The sequence below is a fragment of the Girardinichthys multiradiatus genome, chromosome 1 (genome assembly GCF_021462225.1).
Source record: "Girardinichthys multiradiatus isolate DD_20200921_A chromosome 1, DD_fGirMul_XY1, whole genome shotgun sequence".
NCBI lineage: Eukaryota > Metazoa > Chordata > Actinopteri > Cyprinodontiformes > Goodeidae > Girardinichthys > Girardinichthys multiradiatus.
The window spans coordinates 43,801,028-43,825,068 of record NC_061794.1 but is presented as its reverse complement, the minus strand read 5'-3'; the positions used below and the strand labels follow the sequence as shown (position 1 = coordinate 43,825,068).

General features: G+C 41.5%; 2 protein-coding genes across 2 annotated transcripts in view; both read left to right on the top strand.

Moving 5' to 3' along the window:
- Window positions 1–6,588, top strand: part of fam120c (family with sequence similarity 120C) — a 35,737-nt gene extending 29,149 nt beyond the window's left edge. Inside the window, exon 17 of the mRNA XM_047362342.1 lies at window positions 500–6,588. Within this exon, the coding sequence (XP_047218298.1) occupies window positions 500–745 (246 nt within the window). The 3' untranslated portion in view covers window positions 746–6,588. The remainder of the gene's footprint in view (window positions 1–499) is intronic.
- A 7,526-nt stretch (window positions 6,589–14,114) lies between these two features.
- On the top strand, window positions 14,115–23,230 carry hsd17b10 (hydroxysteroid (17-beta) dehydrogenase 10). Its single transcript, XM_047380134.1, has 6 exons — window positions 14,115–14,241; window positions 20,651–20,815; window positions 22,183–22,347; window positions 22,428–22,556; window positions 22,642–22,750; window positions 22,833–23,230. The coding sequence occupies exons 1-6, from the start codon at window positions 14,218–14,220 to the stop codon at window positions 23,021–23,023; spliced, it is 783 nt and encodes a 260-aa protein (XP_047236090.1). The 5' UTR covers window positions 14,115–14,217; the 3' UTR covers window positions 23,024–23,230.
- Window positions 23,231–24,041: the final 811 nt, after the last annotated feature.

The following is a 24,041-nucleotide window of genomic DNA, read 5'->3' as shown; positions in this document are numbered from 1 at the left end:
ACTTTAGTCACTCACATCCTCCAAAAAGTTGTGAGCCGCAAAAGAAGCTGGCCGTTCAGAGCGCTGTTTCCAAGTATATTGATGGAAAACTTGGTGGAAGGAAAACAGGGTGGTAGTAAAAAGATGCACAGGAATAACTAAAGTCTTGATAATCACATAGCATAGCGTGAGGCTTCCAAGATCACCTTACTGAATTTTCATTAACTATAACCTAGGATCATCAAAATTAACAGAAAATAAATGTGTGTGGTTTTGTGTAATGAATCTATATAATTATTTTTATATATTTGTATACTTAAAGCCAACCCTCCTCTCTGCCTTCACTCATTGAATTTATTTACTAAAATAAATCCACACGATATTCTTATTTATTAAGATGTAAGACACAATGACCTTTAGTTTTATACTTGTCCTAAACGAGCCCAAACATCTGTTTCCTCCGTCACATGTGTTGCTTCCTGCTTCTCTGTTGACGTCCGCTCTCCCTGTCCACCCTCAGACATCACCCCCCCCACCCAGCAGTCCCTCGAAGCCCTCAGAGGAGGCGGGCTCCACGCCCGAGGTCTCCACTCAGCAGCTGAACGGCAGCTCAGCAGCCTCTGCCATCGGCCAGCCCTTGGAGCTGGCCCAGCCAATCCCGTGTGCCTTACCCAGCATAGACAACCAATCAGAGGGGGTGGAATTGGAGGCCACCTGTTGCCTTGACGACTGCCCGTCTGACGGAGCGCTACAGAAGGAGGAGTGACTGCATCCTTCCCATGATGCGCTGCTCTCAGAGAGTTATCTGTGTTCGACTGCCTTTCCCCTGTTTTTGTAGCCCCGTCTGCTAGCTGTGCGCACAATCACATGGAGCAGGAAGTGATGCGAGGCTCGCTTTACTTCCTTCGCCATGTGATAGACTGAAGCAGCTAGCAGTTGCTCCCTTTTATTTTACTCATGTGGTTTAAATAGTTTTATGAAGAAAGGGTTTCTCCATGAGTCCGTAAGCGCCCCCACTCTTCCAAAAAGGTAAAAAAAAAAAGAAAAAACAACTCCTGAACGTCTCCCACTCAGAGCTTAAAGCTACGCCCCCACCCACCCCACCCCAATCACCATGTCAGTACACTTTCTTATTTTGTGTTTTTGATGGTCCCATTGTTTAAATCTCTGCACACTGACGTTGTGTTTGCGGCCGCGGCGACTGATCGGATCGGTTCACAGCTGCTAATTGTGGCCGGTCGTGGTGTGTCCCTAGCTCTGTTGCCACAGCGATCATGACAGTTTTGTCTGAGATGAATTAGGAGTTTGACTCCTGCTATGTGGCAATGTTTTAAACACAGGTGCACCATTTTTCTGTGCAGTGAGCCCCTCACCCCCACTACACACACACACACACACACACACAGAATTAGCATGTGTGTTAGCAACCCCCTCCCCATATATAGATTGATTGGTTAATTATCACTGGAGCACTTCATGGTAATAGTGTGCTATCTTACTTTGACCGTTGTAGCATAGCCTAATGCTTAGATGTGCTGAGAGAGACCCCCCCCCCCCAGAGATTTTATGCACCTTAAGTCCTCAAGTATGCAAGATCGCCCCCTTCCCCTTTGTCCTTTTTGTCCCAAAGCTTTGATTGTATTAACCCAGCAGAAGCACTTAATGTTGTATTTTCATGAGTCCGAGTAAGCCCCTGTACGGTTGAATCGACGTTCTGTCAGGGATGTCCCTCCTGAATACATCTTTACGACATGTAGAAGTACGTTTTAAAGGTAGAGATCCTTTTGAGAGACATCAGAATGTGAACAGAGTGGTTCAGCACTTTGTCTTTAAAATATTCAACCACACTGGACAGTCCTTTACCAGATTAAATGGAAATAAATCTAAACTTTGAGGCACCTTCTTGACTTGAGGCCAAAAAATGGAGAACAAGAAGAATAATGTTGCCCAGAAACAGATTGAAGTAGATGGTGAGAGTTTGAGGGAACTGCTGCCAAGCAGAGTTCCCCTCAGCACCTCACAGTGTCAAGAACCGTGCAATGAAGCAAAAAGGTGTTGTGACTCCTGCAAACCATTTCAGATTACTGAAAGTTTCTATCCAAAGTGTACGTCAGTAAGGCTTGCCGTCAAAGGCGGCAAGCCGCAAAAAAAATAAAATGGGCGCAGTAGCAATTCCTTCCGGGTCCCACCATCCCTTGACTAGGAGCTGCTGCCCCGCAGAGCTCCAGTGAGTTACTTTAGACCGACAGGAAGCCTCTCGCTGTCCCATAGTCCTTCCCACAAACACAACAGAGACTCTGTGGGCTGCATGAAATGACAGGGAGGTGCGCTGCTCACACCCTGAGACTCCTAACATATGGAAACATTTTAAGTTAGAGCACTTATGTTTGTAGACAGTGAAATGTGCCCTCCTGCTCCCCTTATTGACCCCGCAGTAGATCTCATCAAGACGAGATCCAGAAGTACAAACAAATTTAAAAGCAGTGGAGCTGAGAGATGGCAGCCATGAATATATTTACCTCTGAACTCAACATGAAAAAAGGCAAGTCAGCTAGAAGCACCTTATTTTCTTACTGTATTAATGACTTGTGCTCCATTGTGTGCCACAACCTTTACAAAGAAGTTGCTCTTCTGAAGGAAAAAACAAACCAACGACCCTGACTGTACGCATTAATGTAGTCACGTCAGACATCTCCCTCTGTTCTGAACTCGACCATTTACCAGTGACACAGTTTGACCCAGCCGTGAGCGTAGGCCTACGCTCGCCGGCACGGCGCTGAGTCAGCGCCGCCGTCTTTTACACCAACTCCCAATGAATCCAGAGGTTCCAGCTCGGCACACGAGTGCTGTAGGTGTCTGTAGAGTAAGGTAGCGGCATCAGGGCCTAACTGGACCGTAAATCGCAGACACAGAGACTAGACTAGAAAATAGAGCTCCGCTTGCTGAAATACTAAGTCTAGGTTTTCTAGGAGACATAATGCTTAACAGCTTTCAACTTTTGACATTAGTACAGATAACAAGATGTAAAGATGGCTTTTTTTTCTGTGGCGAGCCAGAGCGTGATCCGTTCCACACGATGTCCTCTCTCGATTCGCTCGCCACACCACACACTGATATAAAAACACACACTCTTTCACCCACATTCAGACACCGCATTCTCTCTGCTTTTGTGCTGAAGTTTTCTTTTTGTGTGTGCAGCAGTCGAGTGGTCGTCAGTTCATCGGAGATCCTTTGGTAGCGCGTTCTGACTTAAAATATCCCACACAGACAAGTTTGCACTAACAGATTTAAAAGGTAAAAGAAAACCAGGTCGGCACGCTGATAAACTGCACACCTTATACACACACGCGCACACACAGCACACTGATAACGACACGCAGATACATAGGTGTTAAACTATAGTTAGTATGGTTAAAAAAGAATCAACGCAACATATGATGTAGTGTCCCGTTTTTGTCCTTGTCTGTTTCAGTTTGATAGATATTGATCAATGATTTTTTTTCTCCTCCTCGTTACTCTAATAGCCCCGCCCTCCTTTTGTTATGACACCTTTTATTTCCTTAACTCCCTCTTCATTTACTTCTTTTCTCTGCCTCAAGCACTCCTCAGACCTCTGAGGAGTACATGCATCCTCACACACAAACAAACTCATTAAAAGCAGCCACACACAAACACAATGATGATAACACACACAGATTAACCCCCTCTGCCCCCACGTTTCTCTCTCTGACTCTGTTAGCTCTTAAGGAATGTTTTTATTTGATTTCATCCCCTTTTTCTCTCCTCTCTCTGGGCTGCCTCGCCCTTAATCAACCCGATTAACATTAAAGGTTATATTAACGTTGATAATCAGTTTCTGTATGTATCTAGCCAGAGTGGAAAGAAAAAAAATCAGAAAAAATCAAAACTGTTTTATTCAATTGTGCAAATGTGTTTTTCTTACTATTTTTAATGGTATTACATCTCTCTAATCTTAACCTTCTACCATTGCTTCAGTTAGTACTGAAATACGCTTAGCCAACCTAGAGATTTGAACTGTAATGATTGCCATTCTCCTTACCTGTATCTATATGGCATCTTTAGACCACTTCACCATTTATGTATGTGAGTAAGTATTGCCCGCTTTTTCTCGAATTGAAAATCGTCGTCTGCATAATGTTTGATTATTACAATATCCCTTAAAAAAACGATTTATCTCATATTTAGTCCAAGCTGAACTCTCTGCACCCTTGCACAAAGCAGCAAAGCATCTCTTGTGAACATCTGAGAACCAAAGCACGCCTCGCAATGTTCCCCCTTCCCTCCCTAAAGCCCCCCGTTGTCCCCCACCCACCCAACGATCCACCTTATATCAACAGTCTGCCCCCCAAACAATGCGTTTTTGGATCAAAACTGAATATATTTAAATATTTTACAGCACGTGTGATATATCTGACAAGTCTGTGAGGATAACGGTGTCTGTTGCAGAGACGCAGACGGTCAGGACCAGAGTGAGCAAACATATGAGGCAGGTCTGGCCCTACTGGGGGGTTTTTGCAGCCCTTTTGCCTTTTTTCTAGATTTATTTGTTCAGTTTCTCTGACTCACATGGTAGTTCTTTGTCTCAAAGCTCACTGAATGTCCCCATGCTGTAGGAGAGAAAGGAGGCTGTCAACAGAGGCTGAATTTTCCAACAAACACACATAAGCTCTTCCCACAAAAACCGAGACATGTTTGAGATCGAAAGTTTAAACCGACATGGAGCTCATTTAAAGTAACACTCCTATTTTCCTCCAAATAATTAACCGACATTGGCAGCGTCTGGTTGGTGGCTCCAAGTTGCTTCACCCAACGATCCTTTTCAAACCTGCTGTATTCAAAGTGTTGATAGTTCCAGAAAAACTACCCCCGGCTGAAGTCAAGCAACGTGTTCATCATGATGAAGCACCGCATTATTGTCGATCGGCCTTCCAACATAACAAGTAATGGGTCATAAATTAAAACCATTTTTAGAATCCTATCATGCAGTTTGACTGCAAAACTTAAGAGATAAATTTTACTTTAACCATATAAATACAAACTGGATTTGTTTCAATTTGAGTCTTAGAGAATAAACATTTTATTAATGAGGAAATCAGTAATGCAACCCCCGTTAACATGTTCCAATTAGGCTTTGGCCTGAGGTTTTGAGATTCTCAGTTTTATTACCTTAAGCAAAAGTAGCCTGGTATTATGCTGCAGATGCAAAAAATATAACAATGTATTTTGGTTTTATTCGAAACAGAAAAACAATTTTGACATGTTGCTAAAGTTATATGTTGATTGTTACTGTTAGAATAGATTTTTCCTCAAACTAAAGCAAACAAGGAAAACTCCAGGTAAATGTAGTTGCTTTTAAATGCAAAATTGTTCTTTTTGCCATTCTGCTCTTAATAGAAAAATCCCAAAAATGGCATTAGTTGTCAGGCTCGGGTACAACATGCAGTCATCTGCCCTACATACATGCAGCGTGTCAATGTATTTTTAAGACTACGTTATTTTCACGCTGACAAATTTCATCTTAGTTACCAAGGGAAAGGAAAAACACCCACAGTGCTTAGCAACAGTCGGGGAAAGGTCAGCTCTGTTATTTATGCTTCATACAGTAAGAAAACAACTTTCTGTGGTGTCTTATTAAAATGAATAACTCAGAGGAATGGTATGATGGAGAATTATAGCAATTTTTTAAAACCATAACTTCAAAGCCTTAGTATATCTTATTGCTGATAACCAAGCCTTGTTTTGTAAATTGTTAGGGGAGGTGAGACGACTAATATTCTGGTGTTTTGGGGAGAATCCACCCTCTGTATGATTTAAATGTTCCGTTACAGCCATCCTACCTCTCTGCCTACACTGATGGGAGCCTCTCCAAAGAGCTCAGCCATGAGAGGAGAACTATGTCCTGGAGCAAAAGTGTACCGTGTGTTATTGTAGAAAGGAATCAGTATTACTGTGGGTCATACAGAGGCCAGAAAGGAGCTACCCCAGGTGCTGAACCTGTCCTGATCTGTTGATTCTCACTGCTTGTTATCTGGTTCCAGTAAAAGTCCTTTACTTCTGTCGGTCTGTCTGTCTCTACACTGCCACTCCCCTCCTCTCAACAGCCCCTTAAGACCCAGTCCCAGCCCATCCCCACCCCTCCTGGTACCGTCTCCACTTTCCCAGTCAGGCTGATCGTTTGTCGTCACCTTGGTCAATCTTCAGCAGCGTGTGTCCTGATGCATCCGTACCCATAACCACCCAAAACTACCTGTGCAGCGAAAAAAATAAAAAAGGGTTCAAATGTATCCATGATATAATTGTTATAGAAATATTATCATCATTATTGCTGTTATAATTATGGTTGGTATAATTTGTTCATTGTTAGCATTATGGAAGCACCAGACAGTCTGAGGAAGAACGAAAAGAAAGTTTGTTTTAATTTTTTTCCTTTTTTTTTTAAGTTTTATTTGTCTGGCTGTTGGTGGTCTGATCACACAGAGGGAGGGGAGGAAAGGTTCAGGAAGAGACAAAGATGGCAGTCACGTTTGTACTGGTTGGGAAATGACTTACAGTGCTGAAATAAAATTTATTCTTTTAGTAAAAAAATGACAGTTTGTATCCAGTGTCTTGTCTTTTTATTCAAAGTTTGCTGGCTGATTTTGGACCTTTGCAGTCAAATTGGACTAAAACCCTGTAAACTAATGTTTTGGTCAACTGTTAGGTTTCCATAATCAAAAAAAATAATATATCTGATCCAACTTCCCATCAGAGTCAACAGTTTGTAGTAGAGGCAAACATGCATGTCACATTTCACTGAACACAGAAAACTGTAGAGGTGATAACTGGAAAAATACAAAGAAACCAGTAATAGACGGGAGTTTCTTTCCTGAGATTTCCACAAGATTCAAGGATTTGATATAATTCATCTTTATGAAAGACTTATGATATATTTACATTTATTTAACATGCTTGACTAAAGTATATGGGTATTTAGCATTTCTGTTTTTTACTGAGATCTCTAAGGTAGGCAGCGGCTGTCTCCTGATAGTTTGGTCCTCTTACTCTGGCAGTTAATCCGCATCATTGGAGACCAGAGTTAATGACAGACTTTTTGTCCCATTCAACATCTATTTTTGTGTAAGGTTGAAACTCGAATTAAAAATCGTACTGTATAACTTGTCTGCTATGATATCCAAACGCCTAAAACGCATTAGATTGCTTATTTTATGCATTTATTGCAGTTAACACTGGAGTTGCATTGATTCCATTCAAACCACATTGCCCCACAAGGCGATGTGAAAATGATGCAAGAGCGAAGAACCTGGATGACAACCTGGAAGAGACTGCGACCCATCACCTGCTGCACCGACAGCAGCAGCTCATAAACTTTACTGAGCTCACTGAGAACCTTTGTTGGCCGCAGCAGGAGGAAGGATGCTGCATGTCTTCCTCTGTGGATAAGCAGATGAGACTTTTTTATGACTGTTTTCACTCTTATAGGATGTTTTCTGTCCTATTGAACATTCAGATTAGGGGATCAGTCTGTCTAAAGGATCTAGTGATGCACATTGTTAATGACATTCGGGTTATGTCTTTTTTTTTTTTTTTTTTTTTGTGCCATCATCAGTAGGGAACCCCTGCAGCTCTATTCATTTTGACCTGAGTAACCATTATGTGGAAGCCTGCCGGACCCATTTGTTCCAGAGGAACACACTAAAGTGAGCAAAAACGGTTCTTTTTAAGTGAATTTGAGCTCATTGGAGCTAAACTAGTTCAGTTGCCATGGTATCCATCTGTCCTCGACTTCTTGAAACAGGAGCCACCAGGCAGCTTCCCTCTGTTTCCATTACATTCAGGGCAGAGAACATTTGGGTGTTATTTCTGTCTAAGTAATGTAATTAATGTCTGTGTTTTCTTTTTAAAAATACAGATAGAAAAAAAAACCAAAACTGTAATACCAGTTCCTTATAGCAATAGAAAACAAAATGGAGCATGGCTTTTTGGGCCCAGATCAGTGAAAATTCTTCTTAAGGAAAATCGGGGTCAAAAGTTGATTGTAAATCACATGAAGGTAGAGAGTGTGACATTTTGGGAAATATTTTTGATGGTTCTCACGTGATCAGACTCCTCAGAGAAGTGTTCCTTTCTTTTGCAAAAAAATGAGTGGCAATAATCAGAATAATAATCAGAATAAAGTCTCAACACCTTTACTTTCTGAACATAGACGACGGAATGACTTAGAGAATCAGGACAAGAGAATGAAAAAGCTGTTTTATGTATACATCTATATACAGGGGTTGGACAATGAAACTGAAACACCTGGTTTTAGACCACAATAATTTATTAGTATGGTGTAGCGCCTCCTTTTGCAGCCAATACAGCATCAATTCGTCTTGGGAATAACATATACAAGTCCTGCCCAGTGGTCAGAGGGATTTTAAGCCATTCTTCTTGCAGGATAGTGGCCAGGTCACTACGTGATACTGGTGGAGGAAAAGGTTGTGAAGTGCCTTGAGACTACATGTGTTGTGAATTGGCGCTATACAAATAAAACTGAATTGAATTGAATATATATATATATATATATATATATATATATATATAGCTTGAGCACCCTTGGCCTTTTTAACACTAACAGCTTGGTTGACTCATCTATGAATAAACCTACATAATGCCTTGTGAATTCCCTCATCCATCTTTTCAGTACATTTTTAATATTTATTTTTGCTTGTGGATTGTGACATTGACCAGGAGATAGATTTTTCACATAACTGTTGTTTTTGTTTTTCTTCCAGTGAAGTTTCAACCACAGCATTCATGCACTTTTTAACAATGGCTGAGTCAGTGAAAGTTTTTTTTTTACCCTTGAATGTATATACATATTTTTCCTTCTCTGGAACTATGCTTGAATAACGTTTTTTAGGACCTCCATGTATAGTAGAAGACTACTTACTGCCCTACATTTTAATGAATAATAATAAAGTATTTTTGAATTTGAACCATAAATCAGTAAAGCTATAGAGGAGAAAAACAAGCAACGATTTATTGATGCCTTTAATGTACTCGTACTCGTCTCGTACTCGTACTCGTCGTCGTCCGCTTTATCCGGGACCGGGTTGCGGAGGCAGCAGACTCAACAGAGACGTCCCTCTCCCCAGACACCTCCTCCAGCTCCTCCAGGGGGAGCCCAAGGCGTTCCCAGGCCAGCCGAGAGACATAGTCCCTCCAGCGTGTCCTGGGTCGTCCCCTGGGCCTCCTCCCGGTGGGACCGCCCCAGCACACCTTCACTATGCGCTTGGGCCTACCAAGTCTGTCCGGCTTTCTCCTCTTCCAGTAGATCCAACTCAACACCAGGTGGTGATCAGTGGACAGCTTATCCCCTCTCTTCACCCGAGTGTCCAAAACATGCGGCCGAAGGTATGATGATACGACAACAAAGTCGGTCATTGACCTCCTGCCTAGGGTATCCTGGTGCCAAGTGCACTGATGGACACCCTTATGTTTGAACATGGTGTTCGTTATGGACAATCCGTCACTAGCACAGAAGTCCAATAACAAAACACCACTCGGATTCAGATCGGGGAGGCCATTCCAGGCGCCTCTCCAGGTGTCACTGTCGTTTCCCACTTGGGCGTTGAAGTCCCCCAGCAGAGTAATGGAGTCTCGGGGAGGGGCACTATCCAGCACCTCTGACAGGGACACCAAGAAGGCCGAGTACTCCGCACTACCACTCAGCCCGTAGGCCGAAATGATAGTCAGAGACCTCTCTCCAACCCGAAGGTGCAGGGATGCGACCCTCTCATCCACTGGGGTAAACCCCAACACGAGACGGCTGAGCTGGGGGGCAACAAGCAAACCCACCCCAGCCCGCTGCCTCTCCCCGTGGGCCACTCCAGAGTAGAAGAGAGTCCGGCCCCTCTCGAGGAGATGGGTTCCAGAGCCCACGCTGTGCGCGGAGGCGAGCCCGACTATTTCTAGTCGATATCTCTCAACCTCCCGCACCAGCTCAGGCTCCTTCCCCCCCAGCGAGATGACATTCCACGTCCCTAGAGCCAGCCTAAGCATCCGGGGTTCAGGCCGCCGAGGTCTCCACCTTCGTCCGCCGCCCAATCCTCTTTGCACCGGTCCCTCACGGTTCCCCCTGCAGGTGGTGGACCCACTGGGGGATGGTCTCGTGTCTCTCGTTCGGGCTTGGCCCGGCCGGATCCCGCGAGGAGCAACCCAACCACCAGGCGCTCTCCAACGAGTCCCGACCCCAGGCTGGCTTCAGGGTGGGACGCCGTACCGGGCGACGTGATGTGCCTTGGTTTAGTAGTCGTTATGAGGGGTTCTTGAACCTTTAATGTACTTGCCTCTTATTTATAAATTTATTTTTTATCTTTATTTAACCTACTTGTTTGTCATATTGCTCTCAGTTAAGTGAATAGTTATATAAAGCTAAAATTTTATTGGCACCACAATTTTGTATATTTAGGAAAATAATAGGTCTTCAAACGCTAATAGTTTTATTTAGAACATCTGTTGTCTCCGTGCTACCCGGTGTCAACAAACAAACACTCATAAAGATGAAGATTTGTTACGAACTGATTTGTATTTCCGTTTGTTCAACAGCTGATCTAAGGCTCGCAAATCATAATAATCGCTGAAAGACTACAAAACACACACACTTCCGTTGCTGTAACCTACGTGATTCCGAGTCACATGGATAGTGGAGGTGACGTATTTCCTGTGGAGGTCCTCAGCTAGATGCTGCTGAGGCACAGTAACTGTAGCCTAGCGCTCTTAAATCAGCCGGGCTAGACGCTGAGCCCCGAGGTTACACCGCTGCTGGAGTTTTACAACAAAAAGGCGAGAAGTTTGGAGGAGAAGAAGAGAGGAGTTCACGCCCAAATACACGTCGTGGGAGCAGGGAGCGTCTGTGTGTGGGAGGGCGGAGGTGACAGTGATCGGTGTGTGGAGGCTGGGAACCGCCAATTCAAGCTAACTTCAAGCTAACTGGCTGCCACCAGCCTGAGCGGATTCGGTGAAAAACATCCAGAAACGACAACGACCTTTCTGTCAGCTGTCACGGAAAATGCTGACGGGGACTTCTGGGTCTTAAACCGGACTGGAGTTCTTTACCTAATTCCATACGTTCTTGTAGACGTCCAGGTTAGCAAGTTTAGCATCACCTGGTTCACAGTTAACAGGATCTCTTACTGTTTGTTATTAGCGACGTCAGACCGAATCGGAACCCACGGTGTGCTTCTTTCAGAAGGCTCCGGTATTTCCAGAGGCCGACCCACCTCTGTGGTACTGTCTCCTCTGTCTCCAGGTTATGTACCCTCTGGCTGGGACTTGAATCCAGGTGAAAACACTGGTTGCTTTGGGATGAGGTAGTAGTTTGTATAGTTTTAGGATCACACCAGATCTGGGAGATAACTATACAGCCTACTGTCTTTCTCAGGGCGACTAAACCCACCACCACCAGTTGGAGTTTACACATCTTCTGCTGTCATGGTGACCAAATCCTCTGTTGCAGTCGCTGATTATAGCTTGATTATAACTTATTTTTTAACATGTTTCCTGCCTTGTTGGCATTTCTCCTTACTATCCATATTAAGAATGGGCTGGTATGCATACCTTGAGTTAAAATAGCAGAGTATCGTAGTGTTTACCTTCAACAAAATAAAAAAAAAATAAAAAATGAGCCATTTGCCTTTATTTAAAACAGAAAACAAATATCCAAACTGATGCATTGATCATTGCAGTTGTAATTAGAAACGCACCAATCAGGCTGTTCCTGGCCGATTCCAGGTTACTGTTGGTGTCTGACATTTCAGGTCTTATTGGGACTGATTTACATTTATTTTTCATACGGACTGTTGCGTATAAAATAGGACAATTTATGCCGCAGAGTCTTTGATAGAAGTAGCGGGTTTTAATCCAGTTCATAATAAAGGGATTACAGGATTGTTCCCATTTAAGCATCAAAGCTTATGTTCCAACCGTTCCTAACCTTTTTCTAATTTTTATTAGCTTTAAAAACAGCGTTACATGGCATGCTGAATAAGATGGTTGTTCCTAGTTTTAATAGATTTAATTAAAAGGAAACAAAAACACTCATTTATTTTTCTAGTGTTTGTGTCTTTGCTCCTCACATTAGAAACCAGATTCTTGAAAACCTGACATAAACCTTTTAAACCTCGACTTCAAACATTCTTTACAACAGCTTCCTCTTACAGGCACAAGCTTATTTTTATTACTTTATTTTGTTGCCTCTTGTTTCCTTTAAATTGGCATTTTACTGCTTCTTTCTTCATATGTACCTTTCAGCATTTACTGTTTTTATGTATTGTTCTTCGTTTTTTTCTGTAAATCAATTTAGTTTATGATTGGTGCCAATACACCAATAATACAAATACAAATAAACTGGCCTTATTTTTATTGGTATCAGCTTGATTTTATGTATGTCTTTTGCACTGGAGCAGGCGGTGTTGGGTGGTGTTTTCATGGAGGTTCGGTGGATCTGTGCGGTGGTGAGGAAGAATAAAATCTGCCTCTAAAACGTCTTAATCCTCTTGCGATGTCGCCTTAACTGACCTAGAGGCATGATTTTCATTGGACAACGTCACTGCGTTTTAGAGGGCGTTCCCAGAAGGTTTCAGTGATTGGTCAAATCAAAATGACGACAACCGTGTCCAAAGACAGAGGAAATGTAAGAGTTCTAACTTCGTTAAAAAAAAATGTACCGACGTCATAGATCTTCAATAAGATCTTTCTGTTTATATTGGAGTAGGTGAATAATTAAAGAATCCCCTAATTATTGTTCATGGTGTTCTAATTGTATATGTAATGTGTTTAGGTATGCACAACATAAAATAAATTGTATTATTATTTAATGTACTTATTTTGACTTCTCCAAATATAGACCTAGAGTTAAGATGAATGAGATTTAAAACTGCTCCCTCACTGAACACACTAAATGTGTTGGGTGGAAAATATAAATTCTACATCATTCTAATATAATGTAGAATTGTAACCAATTGCATTTTGATCATATTATTTAGATTTAAACAAAGCTGAATATGTTAAAGCAAAATCTCTTTTAATAACTTTTTTTTTTAAATATAATACAGACATTGCTTGATCTGTGTAACCTATTTGTATTTGTACAAAAATTGAATATTTACAGATTTATGTATTTACCTGGGCTGCATGGTGGCACAGTTGGTAGCACTGTTGCCTTGCAGCAAGAAGGTCCTGGGTTTGATTCCTAGCTGGGGGTCTTTCTGCATGGAGTTTGCATGTTCTCCCCGTGCATGCGTGGGTTCTCACCGGGTACTCCGGCTTCCTCCCACAGTCCAAAGACATGCCTGTTAGGTTAATTGGTTTCTAAATTGACCTTAGGTGTATGAATGAGTGTGTGCGTGGTTGTTTGTGTGTTGCTCTGTGATGGACTGGCGACCTGTCCAGGGTGTACCCCGCCTCTCGCCCGTAGACTGCTGGAGATAGGCACCAGCTCCCCCGCGACCCACTATGGAATAAGCAGTAGAAAATGACTGGCTGATGTATTTACCTGTATTGTTGGAACTAAGGTGAACATATAATTTGACATGGTCCATTTTGGAAAAACAGCAGATGTGTGCATCCTTTTAACTATATTTCTGCACATATATTTAATATTTAGTGTTCTTGAATTACCTTTTTAATATTTAAACTGTATTGTCAGAAATAATGAATTTGTTAAAAATGATTAAATAAATATCTTTAAGTATGTTCGACTTTTGTTGATTTTCTAGTGGCAGAGTGGTTTAACTTGTTTAGCTTTTCAAATACGTTTAAAATGATATAAATCAGAATCAGCTTTATTGTCAAGTTCGTACATACAAACAAGGAATTTGACTCCGGTACACTTTGCTCTTTTGTTCTGTTTTTGCATTACAGAATATACAAATTTACAATTTACAATGTGCAATATACACATATCTAATAGAAAAGGTGCAACATCTGTATGCTGTTGTTCTGTACTCTATTGAACTCCCCTTCTTCTAAAGCTCTTGTAAAAAAAAAAAATCAGTTTTATTTATGATTTAATTATTTTGCTGAGTTAAAAGTGAAATGAATCAGAATTTAATTCTAATGACAACGCCACCGTTTTTTGTGACGCGTTGACCAAACCTGGCGCTGGAGAGCAGGAGTGAGTCATCTGTTCATAGACGAGCTTCGGTGTGACGTCGTGGTTGTTCCGGATCAAACATGGCGAACATTCGGTGTGTGAAGGTGAGTTCAGAAGAAACAAACCCTCTGCGTGCTCCCTAACGTGATTCACACCGAGTTAATGCGACGCTTTAAACTGTAAATAAGACATTTTCTCATCCGGTCAGCTGATTTTCTTTCTAGTGCAGAAGTTTGATGGTAACGTGGTTTTTTAACCAGCTATGCTCAATTTTCTGTTCGCCAACCTCCAGACCTTCTCATGAACTTCACTGTAAAGCTTCACATGTGTAGTAACCGTGGGACCAACAGGAGAGCTCTGATTTCACTGGCTTGTTTAGGGGAGCGCACCTTAAATATGTACAGGTCCATAAAAGCTGTTTCTGCTTTGCGATAAAAACAAAATCACATCCGGTTATTAAACATTAGCAGCATCGCTGTTTATCGCTCACATTTGATAAAACCTCCTGTTGTCCAGCCATGCTTTTATTCTTTTCAAAAGAGCTTGAATCTCTACATGCACCTTGTAGTGGTCATAATGATATGGCTGATTGGTGTGAGTAATTAACATCCTGAAACACAGCAGTGATAAATCCATCATAATGATGCAGCCAGACTTCTTCTAACAGGCTGTAAATGTGTTGATATGCAAAGCTTCAATTCTGGATATTTGAAATGTAATAATGTAGGTTAAAAAGTGCCAAATTTGTCAAAAAAAAAAAACCAAACAAAACATAAACACGTATGATTACCAAACTTATTTTTTAACATGTTTCCTGCCTTGTTGGCATTTCTCCTTACTATCCATATTAAGAATGGGCTGGTATGCATACCTTGAGTTAAAATAGCAGAGTATCGTAGTGTTTACCTTCAACAAAATAAAAAAATAAAAAATGAGCCATTTGCCTTTATTTAAAACAGAAAACAAATATCCAAACTGATGCATTGATCATTGCAGTTGTAATTAGAAACGCACCAATCAGGCTGTTCCTGGCCGATTCCAGGTTACTGTTGGTGTCTGACATTTCAGGTCTTATTGGGACTGATTTACATTTATTTTTCATACGGACTGTTGCGTATAAAATAGGACAATTTATGCCGCAGAGTCTTTGATAGAAGTAGCGGGTTTTAATCCAGTTCATAATAAAGGGATTACAGGATTGTTCCCATTTAAGCATCAAAGCTTATGTTCCAACCGTTCCTAACCTTTTTCTAATTTTTATTAGCTTTAAAAACAGCATTACATGGCATGCTGAATAAGATGGTTGTTCCTAGTTTTAATAGATTTAATTAAAAGGAAACAAAAACACTCATTTATTTTTCTAGTGTTTGTGTCTTTGCTCCTCACATTAGAAACCAGATTCTTGAAAACCTGACATAAACCTTTTAAACCTCGACTTCAAACATTCTTTACAACAGCTTCCTCTTACAGGCACAAGCTTATTTTTATTACTTTATTTTGTTGCCTCTTGTTTCCTTTAAATTGGCATTTTACTGCTTCTTTCTTCATATGTACCTTTCAGCATTTACTGTTTTTTATATGATTACCAAAAACTGCCTTCCATCCAATCCAATTGGAATCAATACATACATAAGTTACCAAGAGTATATTTTAAGTAAATGTGTTATGTAAAATATTTTATTTAAAAGAGTATTATTATTATTATAAGAGCTACAGCTGCTTGTTCGTGCAGGGAGCTGGTGCTTATCTCCAGCAGTCATTGGGCGAGGGGGCAGGTCACCAGTTCATCGCAGGGCAACTCAGAACAAACAGTCATGAACAATCACACTCGTAACTAAAATCAATCATGCTTCCGGACCGCACGAGGAACCCGGATTCCCTGGAGAGAACCCTCGCATGCACAGGTTCTAAGTGACGAATCAGAGTCACGGTTTAAACTGTTTTATTGATGCATCGCAGCACAGCGATCAGGAAATTCATGTGATCCTTAAATATGACTTCAAATTCTAAACAATAATTGCTGCATTTTATTGCTTGTTTAATCAGTTAGTGACATTTAAATATTTAGAGACAAACATGTTTTTTAAATGTCCATATATCTAATTTTGTTGTAATTATAGATAAAAAAAATAGTCGATTTATGTATTACTTTTTGGCAATAAATAACAGCCAACAAATATTGCCTTCTTTATAATATTTTGCACATGGAGATTGTGATGCTAATATTTTTTGACATGTATTGTAACACCTTACCTGAAAAAGAACATCATCCTGTTTTTTAATTTTTTTAAAACATTTCTGGCTCACATTTTGTGTCTAAATTTTGACTTATTGCAGTTTAGGCATTAGGCAGCTTAAAAAAATGCTGATTCAGCTTGTTTCATGGTGATGGACCGAATTTAGTTTTGGATTTCAGCTTTATATTAATTTTTGGTGTAATCAAAGTATTTATCGGGAGAAGACATGACAAGACATAGTGCAGAATGCAGTCATGTGTAACATCACTTTATTGTTTATTGGGAGGTTTTTTCATCTTTGTTCCCCAGACCGACCCCCCCATTAAACCCCCCTCACCCCAGACCCCGACCCAGACCGCACAGAACTCTCCCATCTCCCCGCTGAGCCCGCTTTTTGCTTTACTGGATTCTGATAACATGAAAGGAGCTCTTAAAATCGGGACCCAAATGGTTCTGACATCTTCTCCAGTCAACACCCCCCGTGGCCGAGGCCCCGCTACTAAACCAACATCTTCCAAATGCCGCAGACCTCCACCACCTCCTAATCTATCTCCTCCTCATCAGGACCTTCAAATCACTTCTCTGTGATACAGTCTGGGCCCCAGTGGTAACTCTATCAGAAATGAGCAAAATCTTGGGCCCCTAATAGGAGATAGTTGTAAAATCTCTGTGCTTATATGTGACAGAAAGAACAAAGCCAAAAGGATAAGAGACAGTAATAAACAATCAAAAAAAGCCATAAACTGTCAGGTACAACCAGACACAGAGTTAATATCAGCAACTAAGTCATATAAACTGGCTTTATTGAACATTAGATCAGGAAAATCATTTTTAATCAATGACTTCATTACTGACCACGATCTTGATGTTATGTTTTTAACAGAAACATGGTTACATGAATTTAATGAAGCTCCCATTCTGATAGAGGCGACGCCTCCGAACTACAATTTTCTTTGTGAGAGCAGAGAGCAAAGAAAAGGTGGAGGGGTGTCCACTTTATTTAAAGATTTATTAGAGTGTATAAAAGTATTTCTGGGCAAATTTGACTCATGGTTCGGACAGAGCCCTGTCCGAACCATGTTCTTGAATAAGTCCAAAACAAACTTTATCAGTGATTTTAATGAGTTTTTATCTGTGATATGTGTTGATTATGACTGTTTAATTACTGTGGGAGACTTCAACATTTCACATGGACAATCCTGAAGACAGAAGTACAATAGATCTATGTGACACTCTTAGAAATGTTGGTTTGACTCAACATGTTAAACAGCAAACGCACAAACAGGGACATATTTTGGACTTGATCATCACTAAGGGTCTAAACATTTCCAAGGTGTCTATAACTGATGTTGCTCTATCTGACCACTTTTCTGTTATTTTTGAAAGCATCATCTGCAATGACTCAGTTTGCCAAAGAGACATGATAAGAAAACGCATCTTTAAGGACGGTGCTGCTGAAACCTTTAACCAGATTTACTCTTCTACCTCCACTTTGCCCTGTAACACTGTAGATGAGCTGGTAGAAAACTTTCATTCTAAAATCTCAGACATCATTGATTCAATTGCTCCAATTACAGTGAAAGTCGTTTCTGGGAAGAAAATGTCTCCGTGGAGAAGTGCTCCACCAGTCAGAAGTGAAAAAAAGGAGTGTTGAAAAGCTGAACGCAGGTGGAGAAAGACTGGACTCCAGGTTCACTATATTATCTATAAAGAGAGACTATACAGATATAACCTACAACTGAAAAATGCAAGGGAATCTTTCTTTTCCGAGATCATCAGCAAAAACATTAACAATGCTCGTGCATTATTTGCCACGGTCGACAGGTTAACAAACCCTCCTGTAACTGTAGCATCTGAACTCCACTCTAACAGGGCCTGCAATGAATTTGCTAAATTCTTTACTGAAAAAACCCAAAAGATCAGAAGGGCAGTCAGCACATCCACATCAACTCCAGTACCAATGTTGTCTCCAACTGGAACTGATTTTGACAAAATTTCCAAATTTCACCAAATAAACTACAAAATCTTAGAAGAAATTGTACAGCAACTAAGCTCTTCTTCCTGCTGTCTCGGTGTTTTACCCACAGCTTTCCTTAAGAAAGCTTTGCCTGTAATAATATCTGATTTAACTCAAATAATAAACACGTCCCTTTTGTCAGGTGTTTTCCTCCAGGCCCTGAAAACAGCAATTATCAAACCTTTATTGAAAAAGAACAACTTGGACAAGCTGCTACTACAGAACTACAGGCCTATATCAAACCTCCCCTTCATCAGTAAGATTATTGAAAAAGCTGTGTTTCAGCAGTTAAACAACTTCCTAACAACGACCAACCGCTTCGATGTCTTCCAGTCAGGCTTCCTGCTCACCACAGTACAGAGACGGCTCTTGTCAAGGTGTTCAATGACATCCGTATAAATGCAGACTGTGGAAGAACCACAGTGCTGGCATTATTGGACCTTAGTGCAGCATTCGACACTGTTGATCACTCCATTTTATTAGAGCGCCTGGAAAACTGGGTCGGCCTTTCTGGTACAGCACTCAACTGGTTTAAATATTACTACTTGAAGGACAGGGACTTTTTTGTGTCAGTAGGTAACTTTACATCAGAGAGCACAAAAATCACATGTGGCGTTCCCCAAGGGTCCATCTTAGGGCCCCTCCTATTCAATATCTACATGCTCCCCCTAACTCAGATTATAATAAACAACAATGTAAGTTATCATAACTATGCAGCTATACGTTACGATGTCACCAGGTGACCATGAACCCATTCAAGCGCTGGGTAAATGCTTAGAAGAAATCAATGCATGGATGGGCCAACATTTTCTTCAGCTGAATCAAAACAAAACGGAAGTAATAATCTTTGGACCAAAGGAAGAGTGTTTAAAAGTTAGCACACAGCTTCATTTAATACAGCTAGAAACCACCAGTCAGGCTCGAAACCTGGGTGTAGTGATGGACTCAGACCTGAACCTTCAGAGGTACATAAAGGTAGTAACAAGGTCGGCCTTCTATCACCTAAAGAACATCTCCAGGATTAAAGGACTAATGTCTCATCAGGACCTTGAAAAACTAATTCATGCGTTCATCTTTAGTAGAATTGATTACTGCAACGGTGTCTTCACAGGTCTGCCTAAAAAGTCGATCAGACAGCTGCAGTTGATCCAGAACGCTGCTGCCCGCGTCCTCACTAGAACTAAGAAAGTGGAGCACATCACCCCGGTTCTAAAGTCCCTACACTGGCTCCCTGTAGCTCAGAGAATAGACTTTAAAATACTTCTGTTAGTCTATAAATCATTGAATGGTTTAGCACCAAAATACATTACAGACTTGTTGTCAGTGTCTCAACCACCCAGACCTCTCAGGTCTTCTGGATCAAATCTACTCTGCAGAACCAGAACCAGAACCAAACATGGAGAAGCAGCTTTTAGTTCTTATGTTCCACTAATCTGGAATAAACTCCCAGAAAACTGTAAAAGCGCTGAAACACTAAGTTGCTTTAAATCAAGATTAAAAACGTATTTGTTTAGAGTGGCCTTTGACTGGGCCATTTAGGCATGATTACTTGTGTTTTCAGTTCAGTTTTCCTTTCATTTTCTTATCCATCATTCTATTCTCTTTATTTTATTTTACTTTATTACCTCTGTCGATTGATTTTATTATTTTATTTGTTTTTCTGTGTCTGTATCTGTGTTTATTTTCTTTGTGATTGTATTGTAATTGTATGTACAGCGCTTTGAGAGTCTCGTTGCTGAAAACGCTATATAAATAAACTTACCTTAACTTTACTGCAGTCTCCTTATGACCTCAATTTGCAACAATTTGTCTTTTTTCCTTTTTCCTGTTCATAAATTGCATTAAAGCTGCAAATTCCTACCGATTTTGATCAGTAAAGCATTAACAAGCATCCTGTCTGAGGCATCTTGTTTTGAGTTGAGTCAATAATCAGAATTTGAAGTAAAATCAAAGTAAAAATAGATGTGTACTAAACTTCGGACATTCTTTGATTTTCTGTTGGACTCAGCGGGTCAGATAACCAGAAATCTGTAATAGCCAGAGAAAGCCCGATTGCCGCGCCTCTGATTCCACCTTAGGGACCATGTGGGTAATTCTTGAATTTTGTATAATGTCCAAAACGTCAGTCTCCTAAACCCTGACGTCTGACATCTTTGAAATGTATTTCTTGTTGGATCAAAGGAACCAACAATATTCAGATTTGTAGTAAATTCTAACAGTCGGCATCAGATTTCTAATGTCCTTGTTAATGTTGGGCAGGGCATGGTCGGCCTGGTGACCGGTGGGGCCTCCGGTTTGGGTCGGGCCACCGTGGAGCGTCTGGTGCAGAGCGGAGCGTCCGCTGTCATTGTGGACCTGCCTTCCTCTGATGGACAGGCGCTGGCTGGCAGCCTGGGAGACCGGTGTGCCTTTGCTCCTGCAGACGTGAGTCCAGAACCTGTCACACAGAGAAATCCGCATGATGTCGGGCATAAAACAGTCAAAATGGAGGCAGAACTTTGAAAGGAAAGAAGAAACGTTTCTGTTAATTCTCAAATGTTTTTAAATGTGATTTCTTAGGTCAGCATTTATATTTGAGTGTTTTATAAATAAGTGAACTAAAGAAAGAACATCTCTTGAGAGTTACATCCGTAAGTAAAGGTGTAATATTCTTTCGGTCCAGTAGATGCCACCCTTTCTTTTCATTTCTTCATTCTATAGTGCCGTAAAACTATCTGTAGCCCTTAATAGTGTTCACACTTTGAAGTTTGTTGATGTAACATGACAATGTATTTTGATGGATTTTATGTAATAGAATAACATTGAATTGGTGTTTTTTCCCCTTCATTCTTCCCCTAAAACCCCTAAATAAAATCCAGTGCAATAAATAGCCTCCATAAGACCTGTAGTAAGTAAACAAAGTCATTTATTCTCAGTATAAATCCAGCTGTTGGCCTGTAAAAGCCTCAAATGATGTAGAGAACATTAGTGGACACAAAGCATCAAGAAGACAAAGAGACACAACAGGCAGGTCAGGAGAAAGTTGTGATCAGAGAGGCTGCCAAGAGGCCTGTGGTAACCGTTGAGGAGCTGCAGAGATCCACAGCTCAGGTGGTAAAATCTGTTGACATAGCAACTGGTTGTCCAAGAATCTGGCCTTTATGGAAGAGTAGCAAGAAGAAAGTCAAAGGAGAAACATAGGCAGTCCCATTTGCAGCTTGTCTTTCTCGTTAGCACCAACAGGGAAGCTGGTCAGAGTTTATAGGGCGGAAATGGATGGAGCTAAATCTGTTAGAGGCTGCAGAAGACTTGATACTCGGCTGGAGGTTCCCCTTCCAGCAGGAAAACTAGCCTAAATACAAAACCAGAGCTACAATGGGATCAAAGGATATTCATGTGTTGGAATGGCCCAGTCAAAGTCCAGACCTAAATCCAACTGAGAATGTATGGCATGACTTGACAGCTGATGTTCACAGAGGCTCCCTATCCAATCTGACTGAGCTTGATTGAGCTGGTGGAGATATCCCCTAAAAGACTTGCACCTGTAACCGCACTAAAAGTGGTTCTATAAATCCGTACCTCAGGGGTTGAATACTAATGCACGCCACATGTTTCACATTTTTATTTAGAAAAACACAATAATGTATCTTTTTGTGTTGGTCTGTCCTATAAAGTCCAGTGAAATACACCGAAGCGTCTGGTTGTGACACAAAATGTGGAAAAGATTAAGGGGTGTGAATACTTTTGTCAGGCACTGAATAAAACAAATCCCCGACTTTCTTGTTTTCAGACCTGTGTTGTGTCGTTCCCAGGTAACATCCGAGGCAGATGTGCGCTCAGCTGTGTCTCTGGCCCGGGAGAAGTTTGGGAAGTTGGACCTGGCAGTTAACTGTGCTGGCATTGCCGTGGCTGTTAAAACGTATAACATTAAGAAGGACGTCCCTCACAGCCTGGAGGACTTCCAGCGTGTCATCAATGTAAGAAGAAGAAGAAGAAAAATAGAAGACATTCAAGCAGCCTATTGGTAAACCCTTCGCTGTGTGTTCTGCTGCTGTAGGTAAATATCGCAGGAACCTTTAACGTGATCCGCCTCGCCGTGGGGGAGATGGGGAAGAACGAGCCGGACGCAGACGGGCACAGAGGCTGCATCATAAACACTGCCAGTGTGGCAGCGTTCGACGGACAGGTAGGCCTTTAAATCACACACTTGAAGATACAGAACCTTGGTTGCAGCTCCTTTTATCAGCTTCATTTCCTCGTCTCTTCTTGAGGTCGGACAAGCAGCGTATTCTGCTTCTAAAGGCGGCATCGTTGGAATGACGCTACCAATCGCTCGAGATCTGGCACCCATGGGCATCAGAGTCGTCACAATTGCCCCAGGTTGGTGTAAAAAATCTATATTATAATGTTATGTGACCCTGGATTGAAGTGATGATGAACATTTCCTCAATCTGTCCTGCAGGATTGTTCTCCACCCCTCTCCTCGCCAGCCTTCCAGAGAAGGTGCGCTCTTTTCTTGCCCGCCAGGTGCCCTTTCCTTCACGCCTAGGAGACCCCGCTGAGTTTGCCCACTTGGTGACCTCACTGGCGGAGAACCCGATGATCAACGGGGAAGTCATCAGACTGGACGGCGCCATACGCATGCAGCCCTGAGCAGCTTGTCTGGATGTGTGAAAATAAAACGATCATCGGTTTCCACCGTTTAGACTGAGACTGGGTGTAAATGGCCGCCTTGTTTATTACTTTGTAGAAAATGGTGAATATAGACTCTCATTTGGATCACAAAGATCTTTTATTCAGTGTCAGAATGTACTTCATATTGAATATTACAATAATAAATATCAAATGGGTTTCATTTCATATCTCAGACGTTTTTATTAGTTCCCTAAAATATGCGTGTACAGCTTTCTTGTTGGTTGTGATTCTGTGAGTTGAGATTCATTTCAACCTTTTAGAAAAAAGTACTGATGGAAAAAGTGCTCTTATATACTTGTTAACACCATTGAGCCAACATGGCCACGAGCTTTTCGTCTTGTCCTGACATTTATTTCAATAAATGGTGTTCACCTGTCCTCACTCCAGACCCAATCATATCCACCGTGTGTCGTATCCTGCTTTCCTTGTACTGTTCGCGTAAAACTCCGGCCTGTCAGCTCTGATGCTGATTCTGATGCTACAGGCCCGAACCAATCAGAGCGTTGGGAGTGGGACCCGAAACCCGCTTCAAATTCCGGTAAACCATTTTGTTGAGAGTAGCTAAACCCCTGATGAGGTTGGTGGAGTACACCTCTGAACACCTGTTCCGAACCGGACCCCTCGAACTTGTAAAGCAGCGTTTATATCCAATGGACGTTTTTATATTATTATTAATTATATCCAGGGCTTGACATGAGTTTCAGCACAGCCACTCCGATTAGCCACTTTGGTGGGTTGAATTATATATACAGTTTTTAATTGTAGTTTTCTCAAATGGGATCCGAAATAAAAAGCAAGTTGAAATGCGACACTACGACTCCCATGAGCCCTGCCTGCGTACAGTGTTTGCTCTGGTCCGGTCATGACCGACGTCGCTTTAGACGTGGAGAACACGTGGAGAACACGTGGAGAACACGTGGAGAACACGTGGAGAACACGTGGAGAACAATTGTTTCGCGGTGGGGGCGGTAATGTG

Bases quoted from the DNA above. Each gene is read 5' to 3' on its own strand.
- hsd17b10 (XM_047380134.1), top strand. From the start codon at position 14,218: ATGGCGAACATTCGGTGTGTGAAG. The intron at 22,348-22,427 runs GTAAGAAGAAGA...CTGCTGCTGTAG, and splicing joins ACTTCCAGCGTGTCATCAAT to GTAAATATCGCAGGAACCTT. The intron at 22,751-22,832 runs GTTGGTGTAAAA...TCTGTCCTGCAG, and splicing joins AGTCGTCACAATTGCCCCAG to GATTGTTCTCCACCCCTCTC.